Genomic DNA, 12730 nt, shown 5'->3' with positions numbered 1-12730 from the left:
CAAATCTATTTACCTTTCACATTTTCTTAAGAGCTCTCTTCTTATTCTATCTAATTACAAAATATGTATGTTTAAGCAGTGACTTTTCTCCGCTGTGGTTCTGCAGTGAAGTCATTATGCTCACATTGTGACTTAGTAATCCTTCTCCTTGGAAAAGATCATTATAATAACAATAACATGATTACACTAGAAGGTCAAAGAGACTGATCTGTGAGAGGCAATGCTATTCTCCACGGGAGATGATGGATCTTAGATGGATAGGAGACTCCTCAACCAGAATACCTCTGCTCTACTTAGGGAGCAGCATGTATTGGTCTTTCCACTTCCAGATGCAGACCATGACCAAAATGTACAATGAAACTAACTTCTCTAGATCATTTATTATAGTTGTTGCATGCAGCCTCTGCAGGCTATTCAGCTACTTTTCTCAGAAAAGTTGTCACTAACATTATCAGGTCAATTTTATCAAGATTTGAAGGGAAATTGAAGACTATAACAATTGTTTTAGTTTTAACTTCATATTTTAAATTTTCCATAGAGATTTACTATGTTTATTGCTATGGAGCTCATCCTTGTGAATTTGAGAGGTGAATTTTGAAAGATCCCTTGACAACAGTTTTCCTTCTTGGAAGAATCAATACCTTGAAGAGCTTTTGTATGAAAAGTTCCTCCATATACAAAAGTGAAGGGGTCCTGAACAAAAGGAATCCTAGAAATGCAATTTTAAGTTGAAAGCCAATTCACACGAAGTAGACAGTATGACTTTATGAGTGGAAATACTGGAAAACAGCCTCTCTATAAAGAAGCAAGCTTTTCCAGGGCTCCCTCCATTCTGCTACGACTGCTGAAGGGAGCAGTTACTCCACAGCCAGGCTGGTACGATGTGGAATTTTATCATCTTGTTTCATTGCTTTGTTTTTTTGACTTTTCAAGCACTTTTCTTTTTATTACAAAACAGGATGGCATAAAAACTAACTTAAAATTTACACCTCGAACAATGATCTGGAGGCCATTTCTTTACAAATCCCTTACCATTTCAACATCTTCAATAATAAAGAACATAGAAGATTAGTGGAAACTGGATGGCTTTCTGTATAAAAGTGATTCGTTTTTTTAAGTTTACTCAAGCTTGAAATGTCCTCTTTAAGATATATCTATTTTATTACTATTTAATTATTTAGCTATGATGATTTCACATCGTATTTTTATGGAAGGATTTGTATACATTCAGCCACAGGCCAATACCGTTCTCCAATAAGCCTTCTAAAGCCAGCTGTACTGCATGGTTTCAAACAGACTAAATTTAGCCAGTTCTGTTCATCAGAGGAATGCTGTGTGTCAGCTACATCAAAGCCCAAGGGCAGCCTGATAAACACTGAATACAGGTCACGTAGCTCTGTAGCTAACAAACTCTAAGAGAGCTTCTACTCGGGGGCATTCAAAGCAGTTTTGTCATCAACAATCTAGTATCCCTTGAGCCCCCATGTCGTTTCAGTTGCTAAGCAACGCTGGTGTTAATGTCTTGGAGGAGAAAAACTTACCAGGCATCTGGCCGTTCATCTGGTTCTGCATGTGTGGTGCAGGAGGGCCCCCACCTACCATACCATCTGAAGACATGTTGTGAGAACGTGGAGGTGGGGGAGGGCCACTCTGACTCATCCCTCCTGGACCCATAGGCATATTCTGTGTGGGTGGCTGAAAGGAGACAGTTTAGTCAAACAAGAGAAGCAGTTAGTCTGACAAATATATTATATGTACATATGGTACGGCAGTTGCCTATATTGTTAAGTGGAATATCAAAGAAAGCACTGAAAAGCATTTTTTGCTTTTTCTCCTGATACATTTAACTCCTCTCAATATTAATTTTGGCAAAACATTTAATATTTCTATCAATTTTACATGAAGTATTATACACAGGCAATGCTACAGCACCTTCAAGCATTACTTTAAAATAAAAAATACAAATCAATGCCTCATTAAAAAATTATATCCAAACAGTTTAAGATTGCTAGAATTACTCTCTCCCACATACACACAAAAGCTTTCCTTCAAAGCAACATTTGTTCAACAGAAAAATAACTCTTCTATTATAATTCTCTCACATCAACAATTTGTTGCTATTAACAGACCTTGCACCAGGACAAAGCAGGTACAACAAGAGATGAAAGCCTCTAAATGCTCATAGAGTAGCAAAAATTTGCACCTGGGTGTGGTAAAATGTTTGAGATCTCTTCTTTTCTCTCCCCTGAAGCACTGAAGGCCTAGTTCATAATTTTGTGCCAAACACCCCCTACAGACTGGAAGCACATTAGTGCTGGCCTCCAAAGGTCCAGAGACAGCTGCCTAGAAAGGATGTTTTTGGCAAATTTCCTAATGAAATTGTGAGGAAAATAACTGAATAACCTTGAGAGTTCAAAGAGGGAGAGCAAGAAAAACAATAAATACAAGGGGGAATTTACTATTAGGTTCTACTCAGGGCAATGTAAGGAGATACAAAAACTGCTGGTAGTTTCATTTTCCTATTAAAAACACCTGTGAGACTGTACTTAACCTCTTCACAAACCTTAGCCAAAAGCTTTCAAGGAAATAAAAACAATCTCTGCAACAGGGAAAGCCTAGGTCTATGGTTTTTGAAGACCCTCTCCAAAAAGCCAAAACTATTCATGCAAAATCCATTCCTGTGAGATAATGTGTCTATTTTTCAACATTTCTCTTCACAGAAAGAAACAAGGGGGTAAACCCCAGGTTATTCTCTAGTCTAGTCCCCCTTTTAACTATACCTATTCATCAGGAGGTTCCTAAACACAAGATATAACAGAGTAGAAAAAAAAAAATTCCTTCAAAATGAGTGTAAAGCAGGATCCCTGTTTTGCCTTGGAGAGGGCAACATATGCAACAAAGACATTAATACATGCAGGTAATACAGAGACTGTGCTCACTCCTCCCAGGGCAAATGGGTGTGTGATGGTGTTATAGCCACTAATTTATTTTCTCAACATTCTTCTCAAAAGAGGCTGCCACTTCAAGGTATTATTTTCCTTGATATATTTTAAAAAAAATCCTCAAGAAGTTAGTGAAAGGCTTTTTCTTCAGCAGGAAGAGGGAGATGACTTATCTTATTAAATCCCTTTCATTCCTCCACAATGAAGAGAATGACCTTTTATAAGCAAGTTTCTTCCTCATCCTGTAATAGAAGTGGGACAAAGTAAAAAAGGTAAAAGGCAGCTCTACTCTCTGAACAGTATAAGGAATGAAATGCAGCTCCATTTTGCTTGATCTTTCTTCACTAGTGAAGTCAGGAAGAGAGAAGAAAGGCCGCTCCAGTTACGCCTTGCTTCCTTTCACCTTCAAAAGATTACTACCATCCTATTTTGGCATCTGATGAATTATCTAAAACCGATGCACAGAGAAACAAGTGAAAATAAAACTGAGGGATTATTTTTCATTTTCTTTTAGAATGAGCATTTCTTGAAATACTAGCAAACCAATACGCACTTGGTATTACTACATGAATTGCTAGAGCTCAGAGTGGAACAATAGCCCAGTTTCAGCACAGAGCAGAGCCAAAAAAACAACCAAGCCGGAATGAACAAACCATGCCAGTATTTTCCTGTTAACTTTTCAAAACTAAGGTGAATTTCTTAGTCAGACTTCAATTATAAGTCATCAGTAAATCCACTGCTCACACATGCTGATAATGAGAAATGCTGTAAAGTACTAAAAAATATTAGGTCATACCTAGGTTTTTTGCAGGTGCAATTGCCAAAGTTATGAACATGCCTGTACCCTTATGCATGGGAAGATATACAAAAAAATTCCAATTACTATTTTAGACAAAACTATATTTTCCAGCTCTAAATTTATTCTGGAAGTTTTCTAAATATGTATTGGTTAAACACTGAGTTAGACACTAAAGGTATCAAAGACAGAATTCACAGACCAAACATTCAAGGACAGAAAAAAACCACTAACTATTCTAAAAATTACATTAAAACAAAAACCTGTAAGAGACTTCAAGAACCACTGGGAACTACATGGGAAAGGAAGGAGCAATTAAGGGGACAAAAAAAGGCACTATCAGAAAATAAGCATGAGGAGCTTCTGGATATGGGAACACTCCTAAGACCAGTGTGAAACCATTTGAGATTCCAGAAAAAAATGCAAGAAAAAGGTCCAGACTGCTAACATACACAACCTTTCTTCAAAATAAACTACTCCACGAGATGACTGGAAGGCAGCAAACACTGAAGCTCTTTTTAAAAATAAAACAGTAGGATGAATTCTAGGAATCACAAATCTGAGGGCATTGTTCTCCAAGCTGCAAGTAAATTGATCAAAATAATTAGAGAATTATAAAACTCCAAGAGCAATAGAAGATAAAGACAAGTTAGTGATGTGCCAATAAATGGCATTCTATCTTACTAATCTGATTTTTTCAAAAATATATGCAAAAATTTAACAAAAACTTTTTGATAAAAGTTTTTTGACAAAGACTTTTTGGAAAATACTTTGTCCAGGGCTACACACTTTCATTGATCAGAAACTGCCTAAAGGAAAGAAATAAGCAATAACTTCATGCTAAGCTCAAAGGATAAAGGAACACATGAAGGTTTCCTGGAAATATTTATTAGTAAATGTCAACATCTGAAGATGCTATAATGTTAATAATTGAAAATTATGGAAGAAAGAATAAGCAGAATGATGCTAGGTGAAATTCAACACGGATAAATATAAGGCAATTACACTGGATTTTGAACACTCCTCTCTCCCTTAGAATTCTACTGTCATTGCAACTAATCTGAAAAAAGAATTGACCATGACCCAGTTTGGTGGGAAAACAAAATACAACCTCCCCCCTGCCACCACCACCACCTATTCAAAATATGTATGTTCTCTTTCTGATTGTTTGCAGTGCTTGTTACATCAAAAGCGAGGTACAAATATAAGAAATAAAATGCCATGGTATTTCTGATATATGTTCAGTTTTGGGAAAGCTACCGGAAAAAAAAATGCACAAGCAGAAGGATTCCAAAGATAAGCACCTAGTGACTCGAGAATTCAAATATCTTTCACGTGAACCAAGTTGCAAAGGACATTTTTTTTAAATAGAAAGGAACCAAACATAAGAGGATATGACAGAAATACAATTTAACGTATGATACAGAGAAAAAGTAGATGATCCAATTTATGCTTGAACAACAAAATACCCCAAGGGCATAGTCAATAAATTGAGGAATAACATTAAACATATAAGACACCACAAAAATCACATAAACCTGAGGAATTCATCAACACAAGACACTAGAAGAAGGTCTAAATAGGATTCAGAAATAATTATACATACATATATGCAATAAAAATAGAGTTGTATTAGGATATTTTTAAAGTGCGTTTTAAGCCTTCATGCTAGGGTCATAAAGGGTCATAACCAATCACTACCTGAGAGTAATTAAAAGCAAATGCCTCCTGCTGATATAATTTATCGTCTAGTGAAATTCCTCCAGAGTACTTTTTACTGGCCACAGCCAGAAGAAAAAAAGAAAAATTTGATTTAAAATGGCAACTTCCCTGTTTTTATCAGAGTTAATGCAGGCTTTTAGAGGTGATGAACTTCTTTTAAATCTTCTTTAATTACAGAAAAAAATGTGTCATTTAACCTTTTTTGTTCTTTATAAAAGTTATGGAAATTGGCTATCTCCAGTAATATGCACTAAGCATAAACAGATTTTTTAAAACACAAATTGACCACACAATATTCAAAAGCCAAATGCTAAAAAACAGAAGAAAATCCACACCGTTTTTCAAAAGCAAAGTGACCCAACATGAATCCTACTCACTCGATCTAAATTTGAAGGATGAGACTACATCCAAAGGCAGTCAGGTTGACAGAAAAAGAGAAAAAGCTACTTCTTCTTGCAGAATGAGCGACAGAAAGGAATGGAAATTAAAATCACTGCTGATTTTGTTCCCATTATGAAATAAAAAAATAATAATATTCTACTATCATTAAAAAAGTAAATTAATTAAATGTAAGCTCAGAGTTAGATACAGCTTCACTTGCTAACCTTTAATTTTTGGCTCTCTTCCCCAAATACACAGGTTGCAATTTCTAGTCACTATGAGCCTTTAAAATTTATCAGAGCATGAAAAAAAATTATAAGCTATTTTTCCTAACTCTGGAAGGCTAAACTGGGGAGACTAAAATTGACCTGCAATTATGACTGGAAAAAAAAATCTCAAAGAAAAGTAAACATTAAATTTGAACTGATAATTTTCAGCAAACAGAAAATCCTACTAAACCAAAAAGTCATTTGTAAGTATACACTGAAAACAATAGACATACTGTACTTTTTCAAGGTTTTCCTTTGAAGTAATAGAATAGATCAGAAGCAAGAGAGCAAACAAAAACATGGTTTATCATGGTGGAACTGTGCATCTGGAATTTTCATGTACTATCTCTTCTCCGCCCTAGTTTAAATTATCAGATTTTGCTTGCCATCAATAGCAGGTTAAAAGATTTGTTTATGGAATATCCATTGCTATAAAAACCCAGGTGGAATACCAACTCAGTAGTCAAAATCTTAAAGCTGTAAAAATGTAAGAGACAGGAAATATTTTTAAACAAACTAAAACACACTATTCCTAATCAATATAAATAGCAATAAATATTTTAAATATACTATTACAAATATAATTTTCCTGCAGTTCTCTCAGAGTAACAATTAAAAGCTACAGGCAATGCAAACATAAAAGCCTTTCTGATCTTTCCAGAAGTAGAGAAATACTCAAACTCAGGATTTAATCATCTTTGTTTTCATTTCTCAAATAAAATTTTCTGCAAAGCAAAATATCCCATCCCAGGAGGTACCTCGCCCTGCAATCAACTGCTAATATCACAGCCCTTGTCCCAGTCTCAGAGAACAGTTGTCTGTTGATAGGTGGTGATGGCACCTGCAGAGTACTTACTGAGGTGTCAGAGCAGGAAATAAGATCATAAAGGAATACGTTTTTGAGATTTGAAAAAGGTGAGATATATTTAATTGGTTTATGTCTCTTCTTCTATAAGGAGCAGGATATTCTTGTACTGAAAATATCTTAAAAGAAAAAGATAAGCAACCCGTATCAATTCTCAGAATAAGTGGCATTTGGGGGTGGAGGAAGATTTCTGTGTGAAAAGCATTTACAATCATGTCTAAAAGGGAAGTTTAATTACAAATGTAATTTGTGCTCTCACTGCTGGAAGTACCAGTTGTGACACTAGCAGTAAGGAATTCTAAATTTAGAATGACAACCAGTTTCTAAATCTCCCTTTATATTAATACCTTCAAAAGCAAAAAGAACTCTGATTTATTATTTGAACAAAATGTTAAGATATTTCATAATGTAAATAATAAAACATTTTGTCCAAAGAGTAAACTAGAATCCTTAATTGTTTCAAATTGTACAACAGACTGTATAAAAGTATTTCATTGTTTGGCTATTCTTTGACGTTACGTTAATAACCAGAAAATTTAACCCTAAAATACTTGTTAATGTCCACATAGCAACAGCTCTTTCAATACTTAAAAAGTAGTAACATACAATTCTTAACTCTTGATATCACTAGAGATGATTTAAATTGCAGGTTAAAAAATCCAGTACAAGTTCAGATGATTTTATTGAGAGAGACAAGGAATAAGTAACTGTGGGCATTCACCTGGGGAACACGCAGCTATAGAAACTAGACAAATTCAGAGGTGTTCTGCAACTGCCCCATAAGGCAGTTCATTTTGTTTTCAAAATGATCTTGAATATTTTCTTGGGAGAAGTAATTTGGAGAATCTCTAAATTTGGTGACATTTTTGTCAAGATAATCAAAAGAGGAGCCTTCTGTTCCACAACCGTGTATCTCCTGCTTTAGCTTTTAAGATGCCTTCAGTGCATTTCATTGGGGGAAGAGCAAAATTGTACAGGCGAAAGGACTTGCATCCATATAAACTGCATCTGTGCTACAAGACTGCCTGGTACTGCTCTCAGAAAACTGTCTAGAGCAAAACAGAAACAAGACAAAATTTATTCTACAGATACTGTACTTGACTACAGAGAGTCAAATCACATCTTCAGGTATGAAAGGATTACATTTTAGAGCATCAAATTAATCAAATTGCCCATTATTTTTACTAATTACTAAAATAGCCACAAAAGTCAGTGGGCAGTAAAAGTAGGGTTTTTGTGTACAGTGCACTAGCTCCCCATGTGGACGTACAAGATTAGCACTACATGCAAAATAGCTTACTGATCCTCTTATTCAAAGTGGAGTACACTGGTGGTCTGCAAAATCACCCCTAACATGCTAATGCCTTAAAATAACATATTCTGATGAGAATGTCTTTCAGTGGAAGTGCTGATTCAAGAAGCTCTCTCCGGCCACTCTCCCTTTCCCAGTTCCATCCTTTCAGCTGTCCCAACACAGCTGTTTACATAGCCCTGCAGTGAGTCAGAACTAATCTAGAATGAAAATCCCCTCCCCAACACACACGATTAGCCTGGACTGGTTCATCATACAGCAACATTAAAACATGACACAGCAGAATTGCAGCGGATGAGAGTACAGCACTGCTTATGTCAGCATAACCATTATCAGAAAAAGAAAGAAAGAAAAAAAAGAAACAGAAAGAAATCTTGTCAAACAACAGCCAAACTTCTCCCCAGCATTTAAAAGTCTTCACTTCAGCCTCTCTGGAGCAAAATGAACAACTCGGAAAAGCAATTTTTATTGTAAGACCATGGCACACAAGTGTAAATTGAGAGTCCAGTCTGAAAATTCTTTAAAAAAAAAGGCAGCGTACCTAATTCTCTTTTGCTAGAGCAGGAAGACTCTACTGGCCCCAAAAGAGGCGTATCAACATAAAGACTGGTGTGGCTATGGAGATTCAACAAACGGGCTAGGGGAGGAACAACCCTCTAAACTTAATTCATAGGAAACTTGGTTGTCATGCCTTCAAATCTTCTAAAAATCCTGCACTGCTGACAACTTTACAGGCTATCCTTCCTGTAATGAGAAATTTTGCAGTTTCCTGAGTTTTGTGACTAATGTATTTTCTTCCATCCTCTGCTTAATAAAATAAAATAAATAAACCTGACTAGCTAGTTGTAAAACTAATTCTCTTTCAGTTACATTTTTATTTATGATGAAGGCATAGGGAATTACAGTTTTCACTGAGAGGCCAGAAGTCACATGGCATCCAAAGCCTCAAGCAAAGAAAATGGATAGAGAAGATTACCTGTGGCCTTGGAGCAAAGACAATTAGTTGATACAGACACACTAGACCTCTCCGTAAGAGCTTATATAGCTAGATCATAGTGCATTGCTCTTACAACTGGTTATTACCGCCATACCTAAGAATCAGGCTATTGACAGCAATAAAGAATTATATCTCATCTCTAACAGACCTGTAATACTGTAAAACTTCAGGAAAAATCTTATTTACCATCTTGTTCAAAGTGCTTAGTCTCTGAGATCGTTGCAACACAGTGATAATGCTGAATTTTAGAATAATGAATGATATTACAGTATATTACAGTACAAACCTAGACACCACAGATTTCTTATTCTTTAGCAACAAAGATGGCCAAACTGTGGGCTAGAGAGATTATCCAAGGAGGCTTACCCCTTGTGTTTCTTGCTCACAGAGCATGAAATAAACATAGCAAATGAGAAAGGTAGAGTATAAAAAGAGTTGGAAAAAGAAAAAATTTAAGAAACAATGTTCTTTGGGAACAATGTAGGCACAAAAAGGTTAGCTTTTATCAGCTATAGATTTGCACTGGCTAGGTAATTTGTAAGAACAATACAGGAACACAAAACTTAAGTTCTTTTAACCACATCAAGTAGAGTTGCTTCACTTGCCTCTCATTCAAAGAGCAGGAAAATCATTATTTTCTTTAAGCTATTCTAATGTGAAACCCAACAACAAACAGAAGCAGCCAAATTACTTGTTTTAAAGAAGACAAGCACTGATGCTGATGTGTTCTAGAATTCTTCCTCGGATTCATATCCACCATGTTGTGCAGGTACACCTCAACACCTTCCCTCCCTTTCTCAAAAATATTAACTCACATTGTGCTCCTGTCATCATCTCCCATTTAATGTTTCTCTTGGGGGGGGGGGGGGGGAGTCTTTTAGACATTATGCTTTTTGAAAACTGTTTATCAAACATTTAACAAAAGCAGCTTTTCTTCAAAATTCATGCTCAGCTGACTAATAGCTCACTTGTTTCTTGACAGGTAACATTCAATGTTTCTTTTACTCCCTGTTCTCTATTAATTCAGGTTACAAACAGTTGAGAAGAACTGAATTTGGTGCAGACGTGCTCTGAAAAACTAATGCTGAGCATCCAGTATAATGTACTACTATGTGTACATCAGCATCCACTATAAGGTACAACTTTGCGTTTTTAAAATAATTTAATCAATGTTTACCCTACCATTCACTGTACACAGAATTAAGCCAGAGACTTAAAGACTGATGCCAGCTGCAACGAGCAGGAAAACAGATATGACTAACAGATTTTCTCCTATACTATCATAAAGATCAGACTTTCCCAGGTAACTTGGTACATACTAGACAAGAATTTTATTACAGTTAGGATTCCCATCTTTAAAAAGAAATTTTACAAATAGAATACAACTCAAATTTTAATAGCAAGAGATCTCTTTTCTGTATGCCATCTTGCTTTTTCAAGTTATATCAGTATAATTTGATTGGTGTGTGTGTGTATATACTTATTCTGAACATAAAAACCTTTGTATTGTTCAATTCCTAAGACTCTGAACTGTTTCTATAAACTAACATATTCTAATCATGTCACAACTACATTAAAACTGTAGATTAAACATTGCCCTTTTCAAAAGTACTAAGTGACATTTGGCAAAATGAAGAAGTATCAGGGAGGGAAGAGACAGATGGAGTAGATAAATCTATTTTCACTTAAAGTTTTGCAATGGCTTTTTAATGCCACTGAAATACTAAGATCACATGAGACTTGACTAAGTAAAACCAATCTTATGACACCCATTTAGCCATCTGAACTCTACAGCTATTTAGCTAAAATAAACCGTCTTCCATTGAGGAACCTGAAGCAAACTTTATTAGTCAAGTTCTGGCTATGATGCTTAATGATTTTACCTCTGGAAGCAGATACTTTGGAAACAACCAGCTTTTCGGTGTACTTAATATTGTGTTGCTTACAAAAGTATTTTGTAAATATAATGGCAAGGATTCTGCTCTAGTCTTTATGACAGTTTTGGGGAATGATATACATGAAGGGACAACACACGTCCTGCAAAGAGCATTAGTTTCAAGAGATAAACTCCTCTCTCAAAAACAAAAAAACTCCTCTCTCAAAAACAAAAAAACACTCACTTTTCAGTATTTTATTAATAACCTTTCCAATATTATGAAATGAAAAAACAGTATAATAAGGTGTGCACATTTTTCCACAACTCAGATACAATGAGTTTTCTTGTAAGTCACGTCACATACGTAGTTTACCTTGCTGCTGGAAGAGACTGGCAGTTTTAACAGAACAGTAGAAAACTGGCACATTATAAAAGTGAATGATGACTGTATGCATTTATTTTCATTAGCTTCTTGAAATACACACTGAAATCAAGTGCTCCACAGACACAATGAAACCTGACTTCTATCAGTAAGAGAAAGACAATCTCTAAAGAATCACCTTTTCTTTTAATTACAAAAAGTGTTCCAAAGAAAGTAATTCCTGCACAGCTCCATATTTATCTGTTATAAAGTCAATGCCAAAATGAAGGGGGGGGGGGGGGGGAAACCAAGTGTAGGACAAAAACTCCCCTTTAGTTTTTCCAATAAAGTGATAGTCATGGGACCATCATTGCCATTTGGCAAAATGAAGAAGCATTGGGAAGAGGAAGAACAAATAGATTAGAAAAAAAAAAAACAAAAAAACTATTGTCACTCAAAGTTTTGAGATGGCTTTCTAATGCCACTATCTCTTAAGAGAACATAAAAACTAAACAATGGTCGGAGGAGGATAAGATGCCTGTTTTGCCATTTTAGATTTCATTTGGAAATACACACACACACACACACACACACACACACACTACTTTACTAGCTATTCTGTGGATTCTCTAGTAAGTCTCTGAAACCACCTTCGATTGCATCTTTATTCTCTGCAATTCAAGTAGAATAACATATTGCTATTGCTTCTCAGATTGCAGTGTCAAAAGCAGCACAGTTGGAAGTCTAAAGTGTTGTATTCCTCACTATGTAAGGCCTTTTTGGGCAGCTTATCTCATACAGTTGTGGTAAACAGACTCTTATTTCCTCTGCTTTCCAAGAAACAGAATACCTGCCAAAATTCAGTAAGAGGCAGCAAAAAGTTGTATCAATTTTACATGCTGACTTACACCACTACCCTTATCCAGTAAAGATCCAAAAATGCTCCAAGACAGGCCCACCCTTAGCAATGCTGAGAAAAGCACGGCTGAGAAGAGACTGGTTGAGTTACGGAGTTCACTCCCCACTTCTTTTGTCTTCTGACGTGATGGAAGGCCTCTTCTCACAGGAGTTATAATTTAATATTGAACATTTATGATGCATACAAAGACAACATGAGCCTTGTTATAACACTGAAACTCCAACAAGGTCTTTCTAGTTCTTTTCCCCTACAGTTTGCAATGCTTACTTTAGCCGTTCCCCTTTTCCTCA

General features: G+C 35.7%; 1 protein-coding gene across 4 annotated transcripts in view; it reads right to left on the bottom strand.

The window, feature by feature from the left end:
• The window catches only part of SS18 (SS18 subunit of BAF chromatin remodeling complex), a 43852-nt gene that overhangs the window by 23949 nt on the left and 7173 nt on the right, over window positions 1–12730 (bottom strand). For all 4 annotated transcript variants that reach the window (XM_067290611.1, XM_067290613.1, XM_067290612.1 and 1 more), the window contains exon 4: window positions 1542–1695. In XM_067290611.1, the coding sequence (XP_067146712.1) occupies window positions 1542–1695 (154 nt within the window). The remainder of the gene's footprint in view (window positions 1–1541; window positions 1696–12730) is intronic.

The sequence above is a fragment of the Apteryx mantelli genome, chromosome 2 (genome assembly GCF_036417845.1).
Source record: "Apteryx mantelli isolate bAptMan1 chromosome 2, bAptMan1.hap1, whole genome shotgun sequence".
Taxonomy (NCBI): Eukaryota; Metazoa; Chordata; class Aves; order Apterygiformes; family Apterygidae; genus Apteryx; species Apteryx mantelli.
This window is presented reverse-complemented; position numbering and strand designations above follow the sequence as displayed.